Below are 26,758 nucleotides of genomic sequence, written 5' to 3' on the forward strand. Positions count from 1 at the left end.
CATAATACAAAGGCATAGTAATGAGTTATATATGATTAAATTCACATTTAAATTTGATTTGTTTGTTAGTAACAAACACACATGCATTTTACAATAATTATATATTTTTATAATTTAAAAAACGACCACGTGGTGACTTTTTGAAATATTTATTTTTAGCGCCTACCAAATACTGGATTCTGATTTGTACATCACCAGTTTTTGTACAAAATGTGCTATTGTATCAATACGCCTAATAAAACTAGATCCCATTTTCTTTTCATTTTTATTATATTTTTATGATTTTTATTTGCTCGTATATATACAATAAATACTTATATATGCATGCAAACGCTCATGTCCTCTATTCAGCATGTCTGACGTTATTTTTGTGAATAACGGTTTGCCTGGCTTGGCTGCAGTCGGTAAAGCATGAGTACAAAAATATATAGTCTAACTCTGGTTTTGGTTCTTAGAATACAACTTAGATAAAATTCTCATAGGCTCGCTCAGGAGCTCCCACAGTTCACTGCTCTTGGACAATTTATATAAATCTCTGGAACGTATTATTTCCAAAGATTTGATTATCAATGCAATATATCGCTGAGTAAACCAGCTTATTCTGTGAAGAATAAAATCGGATGGTAACTTTCTTAATATTTCAATACTGATAATTCGATAAATAAATATGAGATTGGTCATGCATGGAAGTGGAGAATCAAATAAAGGATACACCATAAAAAATTTGATACATATATTGTACAATAAAACATTAATGACCAAATAAATGTAGAAATATATATATAGAGCAACAAACAAAAATAATGAAAATAAGAACAAATATATCAAAAATAAAATAACACAGATTGACTCACTACTTTTCAGCTCTTTAGCACAAAACGTTACCATGTGCTTTCAATTCATTAATAGTATGCATTTAGTATATGCAGCTTAGGTATCGACTTGCTGCTGCTTGTCGATTTAAAAATCTCACTGTATATCTTCTTTCCAAAAATCATAAAAATAATCAATTGACAAATCATAAATTATAAATATATTAATATCTATAGATCTCAGTATATTTCTGAATATAGATTGAGTGAGCATATGTACATTTATAATATTAAATTTAAATACTCCTTTAATCTGTGCATCTTTAGATATATAAATTTGATACAACTCTTACGATCACTCACGTGCTGAATTTCACAAAATGTTGGCGGCGATCTGAATTTCCTGGTCGTCCTGGATTTTTGGTGGCCGAAGTCGTCCTCTCCAAGGGAATAAATAAATATTTAAATGACTTTCGCTTTAATGCAGCATCACTAAGTCTCATAAAAAATTAATTAATGAATTTAAACTTCAAGTCTTTCAAAAGTACAATTTAACAAAGGGGCTTGTGCTCTACAAAATTTAGTGTCGTTCCACAGTGGCGTCTGGCAGGCAAGTGGGCAGGTCCTACCCTTATTTTCTACAATCCCATTTCCGACTTACAAATTTACATATATTTAAATAATTCACTACTACGCCATTAAAAGGATCAAATAGTCCGTGCCAATCTACTAAATTATTACCTATATCTTAGGTATAACATTTTATAATTTCTCGGACCATATCCGATACATAAACTGAGTAGTGATAATTTACAAATTCTTATCATTTATAAAAATATTTATATATACATTTGAATCGGCTCTCTATTGCCGCCCATCGATTACTGTAATTTTATTGGTTCATGCAAATTCTCTAATGTATCCATGCGCCTAGGAATATCCTACTTCCTTAATATTCAAATTTATTTTTATTTGGTGGTTTATGTATGTTCATTACAGATAATAAATATTTTGGAATTTATAAGTTGTTTCTCCCCCCTACAACAATTAGCCATTTGCTTTCCAAAATCCTCTAGTTGAATACTATTTGTTTACAACAAATTTTTGCCAAGTTGTCTGGCTAGATTTCACATTACACGACTTGTTCGATTATTAGGTCGCCGATCAGTAGGTATTTTAAGCCTAACCTCAAATTTTCCAATACTTTATATAATATAATAAGTAGCAAATAAAATTCTTTTCTATTCGGCTGTTCTAAGTTTAGCCATGGTACCCGTTATTATCTAATCTTTCATTTGTTGTTATCGCATTTGGTGATAATAGAATAGCTGTTTTACTTCAGACCTATAAAATTCTTCCAATTAGCGATTTTGCTTGCCTATCGAATTTTAATATGTTACACATGCTAGAATCTACAAAACCCCTTTTTGTCCTCGCTTTATCGAGTACTGTTAACTTTCAATTATTTTGCTAGAAAGTATCTGACTAAATTTCAGACTTACAGCTTGACCGCTGTTGATGTTGCCGACAAGCGCTATTTACAAAGCACTTAACCTCCAATACAATATTATTATTTTTATTAAATAATTGAAAAATGACTTCCATTTCGTATTGTTGCAAATAATCTTAGCCTTTATAGTCGTTATTATCTTATCTTTACTGTCGACTGATAATACAACTACTGATGATAAAAGTTTCTGGTTTCTTTAAATAAGACCTAATAATCCATTTCAATGAACGAGTTTTATTTGTGCCAAAATGCACCGTTATAACCTGAATTGGTATGCATTCGTAATTTTTCTACAATCGATCAATTTTATTGTTATACAAGAACGAAAGCTATTGTGCCAATTCTAACCACTTGTATTCAATGTTATAGTACTGACTTGAGTGCCTGATTGATAAATTATTGAGTTAGGACAGGGATTGCAGATTTTTCTACGAATGTATACCTTTATGAAACTTTTCGCGGGGTATATTATCTAATCTTTTCAAGTCATTCATTATCATTTATCTTCATAATCATAATTAACATTTGACAGTGCTTACCTAGGATTTCCGTTGAATCTTTGTTGAATTCGACAAAATGCCGCTCAGTAACTCCAAATTGACAAATAGAGGTTACACATCATTTCTGCAATATTACAAATCAGGAGTAAATATTACTGATCTCTGCAGGTATTAAAACTAGATGCAATTTGATACATTTTCCCATAATCACATATAACTATCAATAGAACATAATATTTTTAACAATCAAGAACGTTTTGTATGTAAATATTCGAAAATATATTAATTTCCAGTGTTTTTCCAAGGAATGGTAATAGTTTTGTTTTTTTTATTAGATAAACAATTTTTTCTTGTAATGTTTTTGATTTTAGTTTGACAAAATGATGAAAGTATATAATGGATGAATACATTTTTTTAGTTCATAAACATTTTTTTTTCACGTGATAAACCTGTGGTCGTAAAAATACGAAGTATACCCTCTACGTTTCTCCAAGATAAGGTCAAAAGTGTTCGGCCTCACTTTTCGGCCAAAAGTTGTTGAAATATTTAAAAGTTAATTCAAATGCATAAACCTACACATCTACACTGGGATGTGTGAACTATCAGTACTTCTATGAAATTGCGATTCAATGAAATAATATATTTTTACAGAACAGAATCTTTTTCTTGAATTGAACAACATTCATAAACATTGATAGATAATTCTAATTAAAAAAAATGGCTTTCGTTTGTTTTGAGTAAAATAAAAATCTGAAAGTACAGTATTACAATCATAGTCTACTGAGTCTGATTTGTTAGAAAAATGGAGGTGAATGATTAAATAGTTGAATTACATTTAAAAATTTACCTTTGAACGGATGTATTGGCATCTTTCCAATAATTCACATGTGAGGCAGTGATTCCATTATCGACAGTAATTGAATGGATTTTTGTACGTTCCACACAGTATTCTTTATAAAGGCCATTGTTTCTAATATAAGCTCCAATCTCTCTCACGTTCATGAACCTCACATATTCCCCAACCAAATCATGGATCATGTAATAGCATATAATTCGCGGCAAACAGCTCGATAATCCAGTCGAATTATCTCACACAAAATGTGCATATCCGTGAACCTTTCAACGAATAAGCTCCTGTATGAAGCTATTCACATGATGTGAAACAGAAGTGCACACGTGAAAAAGTGTTCATTTCGCCTTTAGGGAGTCGTCTAATGTATTCACGTGCTCATTGCATGCGTGATTTTGTATGTGTTACAAGAGCGTTTTGCCATTCTGATTCTGTAGAACAAATCATACATACATGACTCTAATATGTACGTACATTTGTTTGACGTTGTGTACCCTGGAGTGCCCGATAGCATCATCATGATCAAGGGCTGCTTATTTCCCCAGTGTGAAATAAACCCAGCGTGCTCTATGGGGCTGTGGTGACTAGCATGCATCAACACATTATCAAAAGCAATTAAACTGTGGAAACGTTGAAACGGCATCAACAAAAACTACCGCGACTGTTTTCAAATAAAAGCCGAAGGTTTTGTGCAGTCGCCCTCAGGAGTGAGAGAGCGCACCATGGGATGTTTGTCGTTGAAACTGGCTCGCGATTGATTTGAGGGGATGTTTCACCCCGCTGATGGGAATTCGGACGAGAGGAAACAATTGATTGTTGAGTAAATGACGTTTGTTGGGTTTGGTGTGCACACTTGACCCATTTGTCTCTGCAGCAGCAGTTGAATGACGATCGTGACGAGTTATGCATTTTTTGCCAAGTTCTCATGTAAACAGGGATGTGCTTTGTTGGTGGAACAGCGTTGATCTGATTCGATTCATACAGCAGGCCTATTCCAGTGAACTGGAAAAAGAATCAGCATATCTCTCTACTCAATATTCGTTCTATTCCATGAACGCTCCATCCATTTTGTGAGTTCTGCTACTATAATATTATCATCGGACTACTATTCTCAGAACTACTACTGATTAATTAACATTTGATTTGATTTTTTTTATTATTCGATTCTCGTAACTCGTTTTTCGTCTACAACAATTAGAAATTTCCGAGAAACTTATAACAAAATATAACCATTAACTTAATCAAAAAAACGTTTCATCTATCATTTATACGTTTCCTGCAATCGTGTACATTTATTTGTTGTGTAATCACATCAAGGATTGCAAACTACGAAGACTTGATAGAGTTCAAAGACTTTTGAATCTCGAACATTATTATCTTAGAGAGATCGCTAGCCTTGTCACAATCGAATTATTAGGACACAAAAACCTCTCTAATGGCTCAACAATAGAAGCAATTCCATTTGTGATAGAGCAGGATGCCTACTACTAGGCTATAAATTTCTAGAATATACGGAGCTCCACAATCCATCATTAGTGCTTAGAAGATTGATAGTTCTTATTATTATCGAAGTTTATGTTCTTATTATTATTGATAGTTCTTAGTATGCTGTATGCTCATAAATTGATGGGTTTCTCTTCAAATCGAGTGCATTCCACCTCGTAATGAAGTTATACGAATCAACTTAGTCTGTTATGTAGATCAGCATCCATCGCTTGCTTTATACTCCACTATATATATATATATATATATATATATATATATATATATATATATATATATATATATATATATATCTGTAACTAAAACTATAACTATATGTACTGTTATAACTGCAGCAGGTTCTGGATATTCCGGATGCATATTCATTGATGAAGTGGCGATCATCATGATCGCTAACAAGTTCCGCCACGATTCATGAATGGCAATGGAAACGATTCATGATTGCTTCTACTTGATTATTATATTGATGGGCTGGTGCATCGTGTTGGCCTGCTGCTGCGCCCGTTCGCACATTGCGTGATGTACTTGAGAATGTTTGAATGGTGATTGATCCACATGTTGTTGATCTCTGGATTGTGGATTGTGGTCTATAACAGCGTGAATTTTGCAGAATATGTTTGTGTATCTTGAGCTGCGTACATACGTATGCGCCACAAACACGCGCATTTCGCTCTTCATCAGCTGATGCTATGCCTATTATATCTGTATATTACTTTTTCTGTACAAATACAGATATAATAAGCATAGCATCACCTGATGAGAAGCGAAATGCGCTTGATCGTGGAGCATAAGTCTGTACGCATTTTTAGACAAATAGCTGTGTGCAATGATTTCAATAATTTTATTGAAATTTCAAATAATCTACTTTCTTTGGAAAGTTGGTCATTGTCGATCTGTTGAATCATTATTGAGTAACTATTATCCTTCCAAACGCCTTGCACAGTCTTGACACACGCATCATAACTACTATGCATCACAGGCATCTGTTTCGTCTGAGGTATTGGCCACGTGTTTGGATCGTAAAAATGTTTCATAAAACACGTGCAGCTCCAGTACATGTCTGCTAGTTAGTGAGATGCACATCAACGAATGCTTTGTAACGAAAACTACCCGACTTCTGCATCCTATATTGGTACAATCGACCCTTACCCTTCATTTATCGTACTTCTTACATCACTCAAAAATTGATATTTATTTTTGGGCTTGACTATTTTTGAAGCGCTCCCTCCAGCAGTGTTTAGTGGTAATAAGCCAGCCCTGTCATCTATCTTCTTATGAAATTTAATTAGCGCCTCTCATGTTGTGGGACGGGTTGACTTTTACATTGTAATCTGGCCGCCAGAGCGAGACAGGATGTATTGCTAGCTCCCTTCTCTACTAGATTCTCCTTCTCGATTCCCATAACTCTTCTTTTTCTTGTGATGTTGGTTCCAGACAAATCTTTCACGCCTCTCAAAATGAGACCGACCGCTTTTTGACACAACTGTGCGCCGTATATCGTACGCTAAGTACTTTACGCCACAAAATTACTAACGCGTGTAATATAGGTGGCTTCAAACGTCACTGTAAAAGTGGTTCACTGAAAAAATATCCCGATTCTTCCTTATTACCCTCTCACTTTTTCATCTTCTTATACTCCATCTCCTTGTTATCTCTCTTCTCCATCTTTTTCTTCCTATGTTTTTTATATTTCTAAGTTCCCTATTTCTTCATTTCCTCCTCACCTTCTCTTTTGCCCACCTCTTTTTAACTCCTTTTTATTCGCCTTTATTGGCTTTAATGTTTCTTCTTCTCTCTCTTCTATTTATCCATGTTCCTATTACCTCTTTGATTTTGTCGTATCCATCTTCCTCCTACCCACCTCACCAGTCTTTACTTCTCAACCCTATCTCCTCCTTTTTCCTTTTCTCAACTTTCAGATTTGGGCTCACATAAATTCAGTGATCTGCCAAGCTGACCGTGTCTCATCTTGATTGATCACATTCTCACCTACATACAGCCTTGGTCATGTCACTTTTTTACTGACAAAATAAATTGAATGTAACCAATCTGGATGTTCGGTATATCTCTTTGCTTTGATCTTGAGCTCCACTGATAATATGTTCTCTGTCATGCTCTACTCAGCTCATAGTCCGACTTCAAATTTATTATGTGAAGTCATTAAGTCGCGCTCATAACTTGAGGGTTCACTTCGTCTGCTATTCGCCATAAAAAGTAGGCTTGAAATAGTTTCTGTTTTGTTCTGGTTCATGATTTTTATCCACTATTCTCTTAAAACTAGGTCTTTGATACTTGATTTATGTAAAATTTAGTGGGTATTTTGGTTTCGGAGTTAAGAAGATTGAATGAAATAGTTATCTGTTGCTAGGATGAAATTAGAAAGTGATTAGACTTGTAATATCAATTAAACTTAGAACGAAGGTGTATGTTGGATTCTCATTTCTCGATTTCAGGACTCTTCTTATAGTTAAACAGTTTTTGATCGCTTTGGAAAACTTATCCATGTTCGCAATCGCAATTATTGTTGTTCTATTATTCAAATTTGTGCGTTTCAACGTCACAACAGCGATATGATATCTTTCTTCATCAATTCATTTATTAAATATTCAAACCTGCATGGTATTCCATCAGCATTTTTTTAAATCGAATGTTCTACTACTGTTGTTGTTGCACTCAATTCAAATTCTGTGTTTCTTGTCTGTTTCAGAGATTTGAGTCACAATAAGCTGCAAATGATTGGTCGCAAGACGCTCAGGGGGATACCAGCTCTCAAGACATTGTAAGTAATCTGTTTCGTAACAAATTCTTATGTATTATCATCAGATAACTCTGGTATGGGAAGGGAAACATACCGTACGATTCACATGAAATAATATAGGGTTGATATAAGTTGTATAATTAAAGTCTTAGAATGAATAAGGGAGAATTCATTGAATTGTTCAGTTTCATCCACGATAATGGGTGGAGAAAAATACAAAGAAAGAGTGTCATTCATTTGCTTATGATTTGATTGGATGAAAAGGTGTGTGCTCTGACCCATTCCAATCTTGTAATGAGTGATTCTCTGTAAGTTCACATCTTTGTTCACATCATGTACTTCTTAATGTCCAATTATTTCCAAATAATCCTCTTCCTGTAAAAATGTGGAATCAATAGATGAATCTGACGATTATTTAATAAAAATTTCCAATTATTATCCGTGAGTTTTAATTATTCGGAAACTGAATTCATTAAGAGCAGAAGTAGGCTACAATGAAATTACTATCACCGCTATCTCATTGACGGCAATGCAACAAACATGCAACCAATAAATTTTTCAAGCAGATCGTCAATAAATAAATATATTTTAACACCTCAAACTTTATCTCGAATTAGATTAGCGAATCGTAATTTCGAAAAACGTTGAGTGGCAATAATTCTTTGCAAGCAGTGATGCCGATGACAGCGACTGGAATGGTCATTTCTGGCAGCGGTGAGCCGCCTACGATTTTATCTTCATTGCTGAACACGATAATAAAACGAGCGCTATTTAAGCACTTTATTAGGGTGGGTTTCGCTCCAAAATCCACCTCGGAAAGGAAATACACAAAAGGATTTTATTGGCATGTGCACTCTTTTATGAGTATTAGTGACTGAGTTGTTGTCTCATCCCTTTTCGCTCTTATACATTTCTCCCAAACTTGTGCTCTCATCCTTCTTGTCATTCTTATTTTCCATCTCGTGATAGATTTAGTACCAATAATAAATCGTACATGAAGTGAGAAAGGACGTGAAGGACCTTTGAATACTAACCCTGTATAGTGTAATATTGTTACATTGCTACTGTTACTGTAGTGTGTTATTGTTACAAGTCTCGTGTGGCAATGCAACACATGAGATATTTATTATTTCAAATCATAGATCATCATAATCATTTTCTTACAAGGATTAGGCTCTATTGGCCTGTACGGGCATCCATTTCTTTCTTGGTCTTCCTATGCCTTGCTTTCCTCCGAGTTTGTACTCCCATGCTTATATTGGGAGCCTATTGGATGCAATTCTGAATAAATGAGTAGACCAATTTTCCCGATATTTCTTCAGAATATCCAATAGCGGTTCTACATTTAATTCAGCTCTTATGTTGACATTTCTTTTTTATCCAGTCTACTACAACCTTTGACCGCTCGTAAAAATGTCATTTCAACAGCTTGTATACAAGATTCAGTTTGTCTGTTTAAACCCCATGCCTCGCTACCCTATGCTATTAACGATATTGCCATTGTTCTGTAAAACTTCAGGTAAAAGATACCCAGTCTTGTCTCCTTGTTATTCGAGTTTTAATATTCTCTTTCGATAGCAACACGATGTGTAGCAGTGCCAGTGGATCACTTTTCAAATCACATAGTTCATAATTATTCATAGATATTAATCATCAACTGAGATCATACTACGTATTACTTTATTTAAATGATATTTGATAATTCATTTATTAGCTCTCATACACTTAGTAGATGCATTCTTTTTCATTATTGAACTGATCCGATAGTATTGTGAATAAGATGATTGTAGATGAGGAAGTGCATTTGATGAAGTTTCGACCAATAGTCAGTACAACTTTTGTTCATGTGTCAATTTTACTGTTAGCCTACATCAACGTAGATCATTCAAGTTTGTCTTGATCTGTTTTTTAAATAAAACCCGCTTAGAATGTTTAATCAATCCACTGAATCGATTCAAAGAGTGCGCAGTCGGATCAACTGTGACTGATTTCCAAATTATTGTGAAAATTATTGGAAAAACTGAAATAATCGTCTGTCTTCTCAAGACAACTTCTTCACATCCTCATGAATGCCTGTATGCTTATATCCCTTTATAGTCATTGCGCTATTACAGCTTCCAATTATTATTATCAGCTTATACATTGCTGCGACATCTATTACTAAAGCTTTTCTTCCATAAAATAATACCAGATAGGAGACCTCTCGAAACTCATCCATTTGTTGCACAGACAGAGAGCAGTCCACCGCCACCCTACTCAGTTTAATCTCATGCTCTTCACACTCACAGCCTCTCATTCTATCTCATATCTCCGCTATGCCCCGTCTCCCTTCACATTTACAGTCCAGTTCTTGTCTGCACGCGTCTGTCTAATAATTCCAGTGCATGACTGTGAATATTATTTATGACTACTCGGTAATTAATCCTCAACTAAGAAATGAGATATTATGAATTGAGACGTTGAATCGGAATGCTCGCGTGACTGTAGAGAAGAAGATGATGAAGAAGAAGAAGAGGAGGAAAAGAAGAAGAGGAAATAAGAAGAGAGGAAGAGAGAGAGGGAGAATAAAATAATAAGTCGTCTTTCCAAATGTTGATGAAGAAGAAGTCACAAGTGGTGGATGACATAAATTGTAGACTATGTACGATGCATAGATATAGCCTACATTGCCTTAATACTGAAGCAGAGCGAATATATTAAATTAGTGAGAGGCTGGAGAATTTCAATTTCACTTGCTGGCGTTCATATGACTACAGTCTTCTACTTTTCCTACTTATTCACTTATTTTTCTACTCCGTTCTAGTCTGTGTGCGTGTGCTTCTAGTGTAATGGATCTGCATTACTCTTGCCGGTTTATAAGACGTAGGAAATTGTTAGGACGGGATATGGAGAGTGTTGAAAGAATGGAGGATTGATGTCTAGGGAAAGAGAAAGAGAAGGGAGGGGAGGAATTTGTTGAAATCCAGAAATAGATTGAGGCAAAATAAGTCGCTGGTTGGAAGTCGAGGGTACGAAAGTGAAAGTCATTATAAAAATGACCAGAGACTTCTTAATTTCATGAAATGCATGCCTTATTTTTCTCATTTCAGAAACTAGCATAGCGAAATGATGCATTTATTTTTAGACTGGTGAAGAGTTTCAAAGTCTCTATCTTTATTTTTCCACTAACCTTCTTTTACGTTGTGCTGAGTATGTCGTGTTGGAACGATTTTTGCAAAACTTCATTCAATAGTTGGAAATCCTTATTGATAATCTATAATACAAGACCAAAGAAGTGTGAAGAGTATCGCACAATACTTTGTGCGAGTCACCTTTTCTTATGAGTCACCTCTTAAAAGTGTTCCTCAAGGTCATCCACAGGAGAATATATAGTGAGTGTGAGAGCCAAATATCCCCAACTCAATTTAGCTTTATAAAGGCGGTCGGCACTAGAGGCACTATTTGCAGTGCAAGTCTTATTTCAGAGATGCCGCGACATGAATTGCGATGTATACGCATGCCTGATTGACTATCAAAAGGCATTTGACCGAGTAAAACATGAAATGATGGTCAAAATACTGAATGAAGCAGGTATCGATGACAAAGATCTGAGAATAATCGGGAACCTCTATTGGGACCAGGTCGCTAACCTCAGAGTGGAAGGAGAACACACGGATTACATAAAAATAAAACGAGGTGTCCGACAGGGTTGCATACTCTCACCTCTTATTTTCAACCTCTACTCGGAGCACATCTTCGGTAAAGCCCTGGATGGCATGGACAAGGGAATTCTGCTAAATGGATGTAGACAGAATAACATCAGGTATGCTGATGATACCATTGTTTTTGCTGACAATCTTGAAGATTTGCAAGCCCTGGTGGACAAAATTACCCATCACAGCAGTCAATATGGGCTTGAAGTCAATGTAAATAAGACGAAACTTATGATAATCAGCAAACAAAATATCACAGGAAGCCGACTATTCATAAACCAAGCCGCTATTGAGAGAGTTGATCACTACAATTATCTAGGAACCATTATTAATGAGGACTGGAGCAATGCACAGGAAATAAAAGCACGCATAGGAAAGGCAAGATCTACCTTCAATTGCATCACCCTTGACACTAAATTGAGACTCCTGTGATGCTATGTCTTCTCCGTTCTCCTTTATGGTGCAGAATCCTGGACGCTTAATGAAACCACAACCAAAAAGATCAACGCTTTCGAGATGTGGCTATACAGGAGAATGATGAAAATCCCTTGGACTGCCAGGGTGACAAACGTAGAAGTTTTGAGGATGGTGAAAAAGGACCTGGAACATAATCAAGGCACGTAAGTTGGAATACCTGGGTCATATCATGAGAAACGAGGAGAGATACAGTTTGCTGCAGACAATTATGCAGGGGAAGATCTTTGGACGAAGAGGACCAGGAAGACGCAGGGTATCGTGGCTTAAAAACCTCAGGACCTGGTTCAACAAAACATCTACACAACTGTTCCGGATTGCTGCAAACAAAGCACGGATCGCTATGATGATCGCCAACATTCGTAACGGATTGGCACCTTAAGAAGAAGAATCTATAATGAATATTATTGAAGAATAGTTCCTCCCAATTGAATATCTGGAACAAGCTTGTCAGAAAACTTATTCCTGAGAAAGATGAAGATGTATTTAGCTTGTGAACATGATAGTAGAAGTTAAAATAAAAATAAGAGCCTACATGAAATAATGGTGAAGCCTTTATGGGAGAAAACGAAAAATGAGTATCTTAATGTTTGCAAACTGAATAAGGTTGGTAGAATGGTAAAATCCTGCATATCGAGAAAATGATCAACCAGAAATAAAAATCACAGAAAATAAGATGATGTTAATGAAAAAATTCATTGGTTCAATTTACTGCAAACAAATCTTTGAATTTGAAGTGCTATATACTCATTACTCATAATCATGATCCTGCAATATTTGTATCCATTGATTTCATTACTGTTTTACTAAGCATCATAATTTTTTTCCAGGCAACTTGACAACAACCACTTGACGTGTTTGGATGAAATGGCCATCAAAAGTCTGAAAGATCTCGAAGTTCTGTAAGTAAACTGCATTATCTTGGAAATGAAAATATCTAATAATATTTGTGATGATGAATCTGTAAAGCAATCATACTCTAATTACAAGAAGCATTGTTTATTGCACTTAAAAGCACTCTTTGTTGTACTCCCTAGTTGTTTCGATCATATTTATCTAATCTTTTTTGATTGATCAGTATATAACATTTTCGCAATATATTCGCTAATATTATATCATTTAATACCCAGTTCACACATCTTTGTGTACATCAGACTAATAACAAACAAATGAAAAGTAATCAATCCACAATCGTTTATTAGTAGTCATCCTTAGTTGTCAATATTATCCTTAATAGTAGAGTATTCGTCACTCTCTGATTTATCAACAGTCTCATGTTGATTTTATAAAATTCATATTCAATCAAACACGAAACTTCCATGAACAATCACTGTGTGAAAATCGTTTACATCACTGATTCTATAATATCTTCCTTTGTATTTGGGAATATCATATCTTCAGTCTGATTAAAATTTCAATTGATTGAAACAAGCATCCTGTACGCTTCTATCCATTCGAAACTTTATTTTGTTCATCAGAATTCACCATACTTTGATTTATGAAAATATTAGGTTTTGTAAATAAAATAATCTGTGAAAACAGAAACTGACTGTACGATTTTCTAAAAAAAGAGGTATAAACCAACATAATCTTAGGAAGATGGTTGAGGATTGGTCGAGAATTCTCTCCCTGACTGATGAGGAAGAAACTCGATATTGAAGAGCGGGACCCCGGAAGGTGGTCCTGCTTCTTCCCAACTACGTCATCTCGACTTCCTTCTTCCATTGCTCAAAGTCACATAAACGTCAAATGTTTCATATTTCAAGCGCTGTTTGTCAGTATCGCAAGTCAGTTATTCGGAAAGTGCAGACCACCCTTCTGCACTTCACTGCTGCTGCTGCTGCTGCTGCTTAACTCTGATGGAAAATGAAAGACGGAAGTATTCTGCTTGCAGATGAAACAGTTTTCGTTGTGCACTTAACCCTAGGGGGTGAAGAAGAATTTTGAATTGTTTTCTTCCACTATAAACATGATTATGATAACTCTCCATTATATTATGTATCACAATATTCCAGTAACCACTTCTATATATATTTATATATATATATATATACTTTGCATGTACAAAGTTGCATGGGTTTGATCGATTGATGCTATAAAATATATATTGTATGATTCATTACTGTTCTGTTTTTCTGTTTGTTTGTATGAGTATAACGTCATGTTTCAAGAACCTGGAACAGTCCGCGTCGATCAATATCAACATATCAACTCCATATTCAATTTGTGGAATGTTTGCGATGTTTGATTTGTCATACTAATTTTTTACATTGCATATTTATCGCTAAAATAACAGGAATTATAGGAGTTTGTTACTAATAAATTTGTTACGAATAAATAAATAAATAAAAATGAATATAAATGGTCTTTATTGACAAAAATCTAGCTGAATGTCAATATTTCGCGATCCGATTGAATCTAGACTGAGTGAATTAATACTTGCAGAATGTTTGATTTAAGAAGTTTACCACAGGTAAAAATGAGCTGATAATATAATTTGTAGGTTGTATTCATCCATCATTTGCTGAGAAATTTGTTAGTTTGTTACATATTTGTAATTTATTTTGCCCTATTCATCAAGAAAAGTAGCCTAACACATAATTCTATATTTTTCTACAGTTGCTGATTTATTTCTTCATTATTATCATCATCATTTTATAGTTCAAAATTATTCTTCCACGCAGTATTATAAATTGAAAAAATTATTTTAGTTGTCCTGAAGTTTAATTATTCCACTTCCATAATCTTGTCAACCCCTGTCCAATTCCACTTACTATTATTTCAATTATTCCACTCTAATAATTATTCATGTAAACTCATCCAATTATCTGTTGTTCTAATGATATTATCTTTAAACAAGGACTTTAAAAAAATGTTATTGCTCTGCACTGGAATAATTTCATAATCATTAGAATACAGTAGAAAATCAGAAATCATTTGAAATTTATGAAGGAGAGAAATTTGCACGTTTCTTTACGAAGGAAATGGACCCTTACCAAAATAAATCTTCATCGTTTTATCTCTCCAACAAACTTTTAAGATCTGATTTGCTGTTCACATTTATATTTCTCATTCTGCCGCTGAACCTTTTTTTAGTTTTATGTTTTCTTATTTACGCGTGTGCATGCTGAGAGTTTTGACTGGACTTGCATGCTGCTTTTTCAGATGTTTAGAATCACAAAACCAATGGTTTTTCAAAATCTAATTACGTAAAGTACTTTTCTCTGTAAGTGAAACCAGTTTCTCAGACAAGTATTCAAGACACTCCAGTTTTTCACACTCTTTGCATGTAATAAAAAGGCCATTCGGTGAGTTTAGGCTTCAGTTCCATCAAATTGAGTATTTTTACTACTCCCAAAAAATTCCAAAAGTTATAACTTAGTGAGAAAAACAAGTATAGCATTCTTGACAATGGAATCATTTCTATTATTTATTTCTTTGCATAAATTGTTTCCGTTTGTCATTTGTGAATGATCAACTTCGCTTAACATCGTAACAATAGTTTTTGGAATGTAGTAAAATGATAATTCAATACTCTCCAGCTACCTGTAACCACTGAGGACAGAAAACACAGTTCAGTTTTTAGTCTTTTTTTTTCTGAACTGTATCCATTGACTTGATGATTTTACATTGAAATTCAAGGTAGTATTGAACAATATGAGAGTATCATTTAATAGTAATAGTTGTGAAACAGTCTTATTTTGTTAATTAGTATTTGTTATTGCAATATTTTGGTAATATAAGTACTGTAGTAATGTTTGGATTAACAATATAAAATCAGTAAGTTGCGCTTTATTTCAATCACCATATTTTGAGTTTGATCGAAATATCGCGTGTTCTAAAATTCAATAAATACTTTTCCAGTCGATTTGACATTCTTGGATGACAAATTTTTGATTCTCAATAACATTTCCAAAGTATTTTCAGCGTTATCTTGATATTTTTTGAGGACAGACCATCTCCAATATTCTATTCATATGTACAGCTAAGGGTATTAAAATATCACACGGTATTAAGGGTGTTTGAAAATATCCCATCTAAATTGACTGTTTCCATAAATGTATTTGAAGATTTGTGGAACACTCAGCTACTACTGCCATCAAGTTGCAGAATTCAGAACTACTGTACGTCTCGATTGTTCACCAATCAAGAGAGTTGAGAAATCTTATATTCTAGTATTTTAAGAAGTTGTAAACTTCTTCTTCTTCACTCAGTACTTTCTATTAATTTCCGACCAATAAGGAGTAAGTGGTGGGGGGGAGGATTGATGTTTTGCCTTGCATAACACACTTTACTTTACTTCACTTTTCTTGTTCGTCACAATTATTAAACTGCATAAAGGGAGCAACGATCCCGCAGTATATGACACGTCAAAGTTTAATCTAATATCTACCATCCTTCATATTTCAACACAACAGATTTCACATAACACACATTGATCAAACATTAATCAACAAAGAAGTCTGCTAACCTGTAAGGAAACAATACAATAAGGAATTCCCTGAGTGTTGAACTCCTTCAAGCCATCAATTTCTCTTATGTGAGATGGGATTGAATTAAATATTTTTATTCCAAAATAAAACGGGCCACTCTCCAGCAGGCTAAGTCTATGATGTGAGTAAACAAAACCTCTAAATCTTGTATTTCACACATTAACTTTCACAATCCAGTGACTTAACTTTAAACTATGTCTCGAAATGGGTCCCGAAAATGAATATTGGAAGTATTCAAATAGTTGTCATTTTTGAGTAACAGCCGTGGAAGATGTCTCAATTTCTTCGTTACGTCTAGCATAATAAGGATCGTGATGATGATAAGTCGAAATCACAGGCAAACACCTCGGAAACAAGATGACCGCCAAAATTTTCAGGGTTTATCATTATCGTTTGTATTTCAATAACCGTTCAATATATTCAACCATTTCTGGAGACGAAAATATTTTTAAAATCTTCCTCTACAATTTTTGTTTTATAAAATTTTCCCGTAAAACGCATATTTTTTAGTTAAAACCTTCAAAAGCCCCAAAAAAATATTTTTTTGAATCTGTTCAAATTTCATTCCATCATAACTTTTTTGTGCGAGAGATACAGAGAAATTTATTATTTCTGCATCTATTATTTCTGATTTTTTTATTTCTGGTGCGTTTTTCCATACGCATGAGGTAACAAGCTAGAACTATAAAATCGATTTTTTTCATGACTACTTTAAGATAGAGACTTGCAAATGGTCTCAATCTCTTCGTTACAACAAGACGAATATGAATATTGATGATGGAAAATATTCGACATCATTGAAAAATACAGTTGTAGATTATTAATCAATGATGTATATCTTTATAGAGAATCTAATCAGTTTTTTTCTTGTAATGCTGCCAAGGTGCAGTAACTATTATGTTAAAAGCATCACTTAATATTATTAATCCAATGAAAAAATATTCGGTATAGCTCTATTCAGTCTAAAAGTGGTACCTTGAAAGCGACTGGATTTGTCAGACTGTGCAGCGACATTTGTTATAATTTCGTTCAGTTGGAGTTATAAAGCATTGGGGAAGATTAGTTTCTATTGAAATACTTTGAGGCGTGAGGAAAGATGTATGCGGTTGGCCGACCGCTATGCGTTATAGCATACAAATTCCCCGGAAAATTTATTACTTTACATTGGTGAGGGCGGTAGCGGCTCTTCTGCGATCTTGCGCGTGAGTGCTGTGCGTTTATGTAAAGTGTGGTCTATGGTATACATACATATAGTATATATATATATATATATATATATATAATGTATAAATCCACATTTATATGAAGTTGTACAGTATTTGAGTAGTAGCTTGCCAGTCACTGCTAGAAATCTTTTCCACGATCATCGTTTACTGAAATACACCACTAACCATAACATCCCACCAATCAAATTTATTTCATTTCTATTTATTTCCTTACTTTTCTTGGCTCCAACCAATGACTTCTATCCAAACTGCTTCCTTCTTTGAATGAGTAAATAATTATTCTAGACTCGACCCCAAAAAAATATTTTTTTGAATCTGTTCAAATTTCATTCCATCATAACTTTTTTGTGCGAGAGATACAGAGAAATTTATTATTTCTGCATCTATTATTTCTGATTTTTTTATTTCTGGTGCGTTTTTCCATACGCATGAGGTAACAAGCTAGAACTATAAAATCGATTTTTTTTCATGACTACTTTAAGATAGAGACTTGCAAATGGTCTCAATCTCTTCGTTACAACAAGACGAATATATTGATGATGGAAATAACGAAAATATTCGACATCATTGAAAAATACAGTTGTAGATTATTAATCAATGATGTATATCTTTATAGAGAATCTAATCAGTTTTTTTCTTGTAATGCTGCCAAGGTGCAGTAACTATTATGTTAAAAGCATCACTTAATATTATTAATCCAATGAAAAAATATTCGGTATAGCTCTATTCAGTCTAAAAGTGGTACCTTGAAAGCGACTGGATTTGTCAGACTGTGCAGCGACATTTGTTATAATTTCGTTCAGTTGGAGTTATAAAGCATTGGGGAAGATTAGTTTCTATTGAAATACTTTGAGGCGTGAGGAAAGATGTATGCGGTTGGCCGACCGCTATGCGTTATAGCATACAAATTCCCCGGAAAATTTATTACTTTACATTGGTGAGGGCGGTAGCGGCTCAGATGAATATTAGTATGCATCTAAGTGTGTAATTATTTCCATCCATGGGTCCCATCTAGTTGTTGAATCAAGTTGTTCACTTTGTAACTTTCTGAGATTTTTTAATACTCCGCTTTCAATCTGAATTGTATAGTGTTGAATATTGGATAGAATCAATATTTCATCAGAATCTTGAGGCTTATTGGATTAGATTGTTGAATCTACTAGTACAATGTAAGCTACGATTAATAAAATAGTAAAAAAATAGATTAGAATTCAGAACGTCGATTGGAATTCCTCTCATCTAGTTTTATCTCTCTTCCTCTCCTGATTCGCTAATTAAATACCAGCATACATCGCTGCTGAACGATAAACTCAATTATTAGAAGCTTTGTAATTTCTGATGTTTCATCAGTATACTTCATTGTCATATTAATTGCAATATCATGTATGCAGCACTGCCGAATGCCGAATGATGAATCAAACTGTGAAATTCATGCTAACGAACTTTTGCTCATAAATGGAAATGGAACTGATAAATTATAGCGGTTTTTTGGACTGATGTGGTTTCTTTCCCTCTATCATGAATCTGAATGAAATTATCAGCTAACGTACAACCATGTAGATTCGCGATTCGTGTGTATAGGGATTTGATTTCCTTCATTACATATTCATTCCATTTCCTCTATTGTCACCAGGAAACATTTTTATTATATCTGATATTGTCAAGGATGCTAATTATTGACTGATACCCAAGTCCTGATTCTCTGAAAATCAACATTTTCCATATTTGATAGCCGAGTTGTCTATGAAATACTATTTTCGCTGTATTTTATTTTTTCTTCAAGGAGTCTGTCACACTAAACATTCAGATTTGATCAATTATAAAAAATTCAACAATTACAATTATGGCTGAATTGAAAAATTTTCAAGCTTGATAATTTTCCAATGATGAATATAATATTTCAATAAATACTCTTGCCAAATACCAAAAATTGAAATAATTCAAGTAATTTGGTCTTTCCAAGTACAGTACTTGATAGCCTACTGTGAAATGACCAATAATAACAGGCAATTACCAACAATAGCATGTTAATCAACCATGTATTACATTAGCAGTCATATATTATTTACCTATTGGCTGGCAGGGGAGGATCACTTTTTAATTCCAGGTTTAGGTATTGATGGGACTCCTTGTGACAAAAGAGGCCTGATTAGGTCCTAGAGAAAATTCAGTTATAGAATAATCTTTAAATTATAGTTCTATGCTTATAAAGTTACTAAAAGTAAACTAGTTTGTATGAAAATTTCATTTTGTACAATGTTTATCGTTGTAGCTATGACTGTGAGAGGGTCGATGTAGGCCTATTCTTACTCTGTCAGAAATTAGTTTTCCTACAGTTCCCGCTCTAGTGCGGGAAAACTTTTTCCTGCACTCGAGATTTGCAACATGGCAACGCAAAATAGTTAGTAGGTTATATGGAGCACCAGTGCAGCAAAATCAGAATTAAGTTGGTAACTGTGACTGTGGTGCACGTTATAAGAATCTTTAGGTGGTAGACAACATTGGATGACAGCAGTTGACAGTACACAGCCGCCCCCCCCCCCGCCATTCAAACACACATACATTATATTTTAATTATTAATAATAAAATTACACAGATATACATTTGATGGATTTCAGGGAATTTTACCCATAATTACCCACTTTTCATATTCAATGATAACTGTAGGAAAAACTTAATGTGTGCAAAGTTCCTCTGCTGCACTCAACAAACCATTCCGCTTCTTTAGGTTTTTGGTAAACGTTTCTTTCGGTGCAGCAAACTGTTACTTTGCGCACTAGTTGCACAAATTTATTATTTATTATTATTATTATTATTATTATTATTTATTATTTATATTTATTATTTATTATTTATTATTATTATTTATTATTTATTATTATTATTATTTATATTTATTATTATTATTATTTATTATTTATTATTTATTATTTATTATTTATTATTTATATTTATTATTTATTATTTATTATTTATATTTATTATTTATTATTTATTATTATTATTTATTATTTATTATTTATTATTATTTATTATTTATATTTATTATTTATTATTATTATTTATATTTATTATTTATTATTATTATTATTATTTATTATTATTATTTATTATTTATTATTTATTATTTATTATTTATATTTATTATTTATTATTTATTATTTATTATTTATATTTATTATTTATTATTATTATTTATTATTTATTATTTATTATTTATTATTTATTATTTATTATTTATTATTTATTATTTATTATTTATTATTTATATAACTTTCTTATTATTTAGTATCCCTTATTTGAAGCATATCCCTTATATGGTTCTTCGATCCAACACTAGATTTGAAATCGCATTACTTTTGGTTCTTCATCACTATTCAATTATAATCAGTTCTCAATGACTGTTTGAAATGAAAAAATCTTTATTAGGCGGAGTTAGGACTTTTAAGTCCTCTCTACCACTAGTAAACCTCAACCTCGAACTGTTTGGGTTTGATGGAGGATTCATTTCAAATTGCAGTTAACCAAATATCTGTTTGGTTCCAGTTTACGCTGATATAGCAAAGAAGTGATAAACATCTATCATATTCTATTTCATATTTTTGGTTGAGTTGAGGAAAGGATGATTGAGACTTGTTTATCTTTCATATCACTATAGAGCATCCGATGAAACTAATGAGAGTATCCTAGATGTGTGGTTCGAAATGAGTGGTTCATAGATAGAATGGCATGATAAATACCCTACATTATTTCCTTGTTAAATAAAGCGGAACATTTTGTGAATTGAGGATATTATTAACGCAAACATCACGATCAAGTTTGAGTTTGTTTTTCCTTGAAAAAGCTCGAACACCGCTCCACTTGATTGCTGATTAATTGGGCTTGCTTGAGACAGGAGGTCGATGAGAAACTGATTTTATCATGAGATCCAATTTATTCTCATTAATGGAAAATATTGACTCAATCTATCAATTTCCGAACGGTCTACAAGGTACTGCTTCGTATCTGAAGTGAAAAAGACAAACTGACATACTCCTGATTAAAAAAGTATCAGCAAAAACTACAGTAAATTAATTCACCTTCCTCTAATTAGTCAAGACCAAAACAGTAATCAAGTTCTTACCTGATTGGAACCATATTATATGATCCACCAACAACAATATTCCATTCTAAACTTGAAGGTTTATTATACAGAGTGAATGGGAACCCTTTAATAAGTTGGAGACCGTTGTAGATATAATATTTCAACTTTCAGGATAAGTTATTGGTCAAATACTCTACCTTTTGACATAGAACTGAATTTTAACCCCTCATAAGGGGATGACTTAGGGGTTGTAACTCGAATATATCAAATGGAACACCAATTGTGTGGTACATTATTTTAAAGGCCTTTTTTAAAACAAGAAAGATGCCATGAATAAAAATGTTCTATGATACTTGTATCCAAAATGGCGGCTGATTGAAGTTTTAGTTTTTAAGGAGATGAGGTGTTGTAACTCAAATATTTCAAATGTTAATAACCAGTGTGATACATCATTTTTAAGGCCTTTCTTAAAACAAGAAAGATGACATCAATAGAAAGATCCCGTGATGATAACAAAATCTTTCTTGTTGAAAAATAACTTATATGATTCGTCCAATTGATATCGACCAGTCCCTCGAACTCTTTACTTCATAAAAAATCATAATAATTCTGTGTTGGAGTTTGGAGTACATTCCATTACATGTTGACGAGTTTCGCAACGAATCTTGATTGAATGCCACTTCTCTTCTCCATTCTTCTTCTTCTCTCCTCTTTTCTTCTTCCCTCTTCTCTTTACTTTGCGAACATTTGAATTTAAACTCTTTATAATATATCAAACTATCCAACTGCTATCCAATATTTATGAGAAAATGAGTATTTCATACTCCTGACCGATTTCTGTACGGTTCCATATTTGAAGTAAATAATCATCATCCAGTATGAACAGTCCTCTTCAAAGGAGACTGAGATTTATAGAGGAAGTGGGAGGAAGAGTGTGTAAGAGGAAGAGAGCATCAGGACAGATCGTGCGTAAAGTGTTTTGCCAGATTCATAATAGAGCTGTCAGTCCGTTCTCTATTCGTATATGAGAATAAATTCGTTCATTTGTGCAGACGATGTATCGTATTATGATAGAGAAAATATGAAGGAGGAGATTATAAAAGAGAAAGGAGAAGAAAAAGCAGAAGAAGAAGGGGAAGAAGAAATAGGAGAAGAAATCGGAGAAATAGGAAAAGTATGAAATAGGAAAGAAATTGGAGAAGTATGGTCAAATTGATGGAATGGAATTGAAAATAAAACAAGGAAAAACTGGAAGAAAGAGAGAATACGATATTAGATAATTAGTTAGGAAAGGAACTGAAGTAGAAAAAAATGAAATAAGTAGAAAAGGTATAAGGAAATGGAGAATATTTCTGTAATATGTTAAATCCTGTAATGTATAAAATACAAACTGTATGAATGATGATTTACACAGCACAAGTACCCGACTCAGAATACTTCATCTTCTTGTGAGCTATCTGAACTGACGATCAGTTCACATATATGATTGATAAGGAAGAAACAGATTGCTCCCATAAGTTGTATATCAAGAAAGATTGAAATATTTTAGTGCATGTATCACAAATGATATTATATAGTATGAAAATATAATAACATGCTTATTAAATAGGTTACCTCATGGTTCGCTTTGCCTGGCAAAGCATCATTTTCTCTCCACTACCTCACCAGGCTAACAATTAATTACATGAGAATCATACACTTCCAATTTATCAATATTTGAAGAAAATGAACATCGCAACTTTAAGATATTAAAGACAACTCATAAGACCTGTGAGGCGGAGAGAAAAATTCAGTGAGGTCCACGATATAATGGCAGTATTTGATCAACATTGGTGTTGCTATACTTGTCTATCATTCGACAAAGCAAATAGGGCTATCCTTATTCATTGCCGCAACGTTTCCAGATCGTTTCTCATCAATGTAGAACTGTGATCAATCAACAAAATATTCATTTTTCAATCATAAAATTGTTCTTTTTTCTCTTATTTATTTATACTTATCATCATCATATTCCTCTTTTTTATCTCCTATTTTAGTTAAAAAAGTATTGTAGTTTCTATCTCTCTTTAATTTAGTGAATTTTACTATATTAGATTAGACTTATACTATTAATATATTAGGATTGTAATTTCTGTTGTGTCAAGAGGGCTATTATGAGAAGTATTTCTTCCTAGGTAAATAAATAATTCCTAGTAAATAAATAAATTAATATGTATTATTTAATAATATAAAAGTATATTTTCTAGACGAATTGATTGTTATTAACGAGAATGGACAGTTAATAGTTTGACATAAGATAAACTGGTATCAGCTATCTTCTAAAGAAGGCAGTGGCAAGGCAGAGATTCAGTAACGCTGTTCTATCTTTCCCCACTGCCATTATAGACTTCACTATAGGAATACGGGAAAGAGAGAATAATAAGAAGAGGCATGAAGAGAGGAGTCGTGATATGATTCGTGGTCCAATGTCTAATCTGGAAACAGCTGCCAGACTTTCTGTCGTGCTTCAGTTTAGATGGATGGTCGGTGTTGAATATACGCGGAGAATATATAAAATGAGGATGAGGATACGAAGGGGTTATCTGTCAGCTGTTGTGAAAAGATATAACGGACTGCTTGGTTGGTTGTGCTGAGGAAAAGATAGAGGTGTCAGAGTTGGAGAGATTGGGCCTTCAGTTGGAGCGATGCTCGATATAGGACTGTTCATTGCATCACGACTTCTACTATACAACCATTTATATGAAACTGAGGTGTGCTGTCTTGACTGCAGTGAACGCATAGAGATCTGCACTGTGCAGTTGAAAAGTGGTTGGTCTGCAATCAACTTCAAGACGATATTATTCTACATTGTAAATCAACTTTGGGAGAGCTCAATTGAATGAGAGTTTTAATTCAGGAAATATCAACCAGGCTCTCTGTATTCCATTGTATTTATGGCTATTCCACAGAGATTATGATGAGATAAAAATATTAATACTGGCGAATTAGTTAGTTTCGTGTATATTTTTGTCAATTTAGTTAGTCTAAAAGATGTTGTAAAATAATTACATAATGCAACTCATCAAAAACTTATCCGTAATCAATTTACTAATTTGAGTAAACCTCCAAAGCAAAAGCCATGCAGATATTTTTCAATGCGATGATTATTGAACAATTGCAAGCCTTGCCACTGAATTTAGAGGGAGTTATCCCTCTCAGAGTCTTCTTCCAAACTTCAGGATTGGATTGCTGTAGCTGATGGAATCCATAGAAATTTTATGAGTTTGGAAGTCGTGAAATAAAGGGTTTTATTGTTTAATTACAATAGAAGGACAGCTGCAAATAAAAGCGTTCGGTGACGTTTGTTGCTGTGTCAGAGCAGAGCAAGAAATTGCTCGAGTGAGTGGAAAGGAAACAGCTTTGTGAAGAGCGCCCAGTCGAACCAATAAATTCAGAACCGACAGTCTTGTTATCTTGACTGGGTATACTTCCAACATAGCAGAGTTAACACTGCGGTTTGGCTTGTGTGCATATAAGAACGGGATGCTTCTTCCTCTATCGCACTCTTTCTTATACTTTACTGATGTGCTCCTTCCTTTTCTTTCTGGTTCTCCAAATGTGCTTCCTGATAAACGAGCCATGTTCTCGGAGAAAACAGTGCGACTGTGGGCTTTTTCGGCGAATGGGAAATTGTTTCACAACTTGGGTCTTTGAAAAGCATTGGTCCAGTCTAGTGACTTGATCGGCCCTTAATTTCCTTGAGGAATGCAGATTTCAGTGCCGTCCTTATATCAACCTAGAAATTCTACTCTTGGCTCTTATCATAGGTGTAGGAAGTGCACGACTACTACAGATTCATTCTAAGAACCACAATATTCACTTACATTATCAAGACTTTAAAGTCTAAAGCGTTTCTATGAACTAAAAGTAATAAAGATAATCTATTCTGTAACTACGGTTTTTGGTGGTTCATTTTGTAATAGTCTATGGCTATAAATTGAACACCAGAAGAATAATGAGAATCCATTTAGGATGACCATTCTAACTTATTGAATAATTTAATAACTTATGAATTACATCACAATAATGGAATAAAATAGAGTTTAGTCAAAATATTCCTCCTAATTCACTGTTCACTGTTCTCCTAATTGCACTTTCCCAAGATGATCTTCATCTATATATATATATATATATATATATATATATATATATATATATATATATATATCATTATATATATATATATAAATGAATGTCTGTGTGTTTGTTTGTTTGTTCCCTATAGACTTAAAAACTACTTGACCAGTACGGCATGAAACTTTGGGAATATGTTGTGTGAATATTAGGGATGGTTTCTGACCAGAAATTTTAATAGGGGGGCTAATAATAATAATAATTATGTATTAATCCATTTCACAGACATATGTTTTCGAAATTCTCGGCCGACCGAGCTTTAGCATCTAAAGTTACCAGCTGTAATAAACAGGTCACCCTGTGATAAATTGTCCACAAGTGTTGAAGTGTAGTTGATTGGTACCAGCTGTAGATAATAATGGATCCTTAGAAGACCTATACAAATAATTATTATCAGTCCCCTATTATAATTGAGAAGTTGGAAAAAATTATTCACCTCATGAGAGTTGTTCATATTGCTCATATAGTTTAGAATAATCTATTTTTTTCTAATTTAGCTTAGCTTATATTCATCCTTAAATGAAAGATGGAAAGAATATGGAATTCTGTGTGATTCATCGTACATTACATATTTCCTGGACCATCCATTGACAATCAACAACTATGACCACATTGAATTCATCTTTGAAACACTGATTTAACCTATATATTTTTTTTATTCAACACTTTACTAATAGATATT

At 33.4% G+C, this 26,758-nt stretch overlaps 1 protein-coding gene across 1 annotated transcript in view; it reads left to right on the forward strand.

The window, feature by feature from the left end:
• LOC111046664 (protein slit) overlaps positions 1-26,758 on the forward strand; it is a 451,676-nt gene that overhangs the window by 343,892 nt on the left and 81,026 nt on the right. Inside the window, exons 5-6 of the mRNA XM_039427372.1 lie at positions 7,883-7,954; positions 12,930-13,001. Coding sequence (XP_039283306.1) covers positions 7,883-7,954; positions 12,930-13,001 — 144 coding nt within the window. The remainder of the gene's footprint in view (positions 1-7,882; positions 7,955-12,929; positions 13,002-26,758) is intronic.

Source organism: Nilaparvata lugens, chromosome 4 (genome assembly GCF_014356525.2).
Source record: "Nilaparvata lugens isolate BPH chromosome 4, ASM1435652v1, whole genome shotgun sequence".
Taxonomy (NCBI): Eukaryota; Metazoa; Arthropoda; class Insecta; order Hemiptera; family Delphacidae; genus Nilaparvata; species Nilaparvata lugens.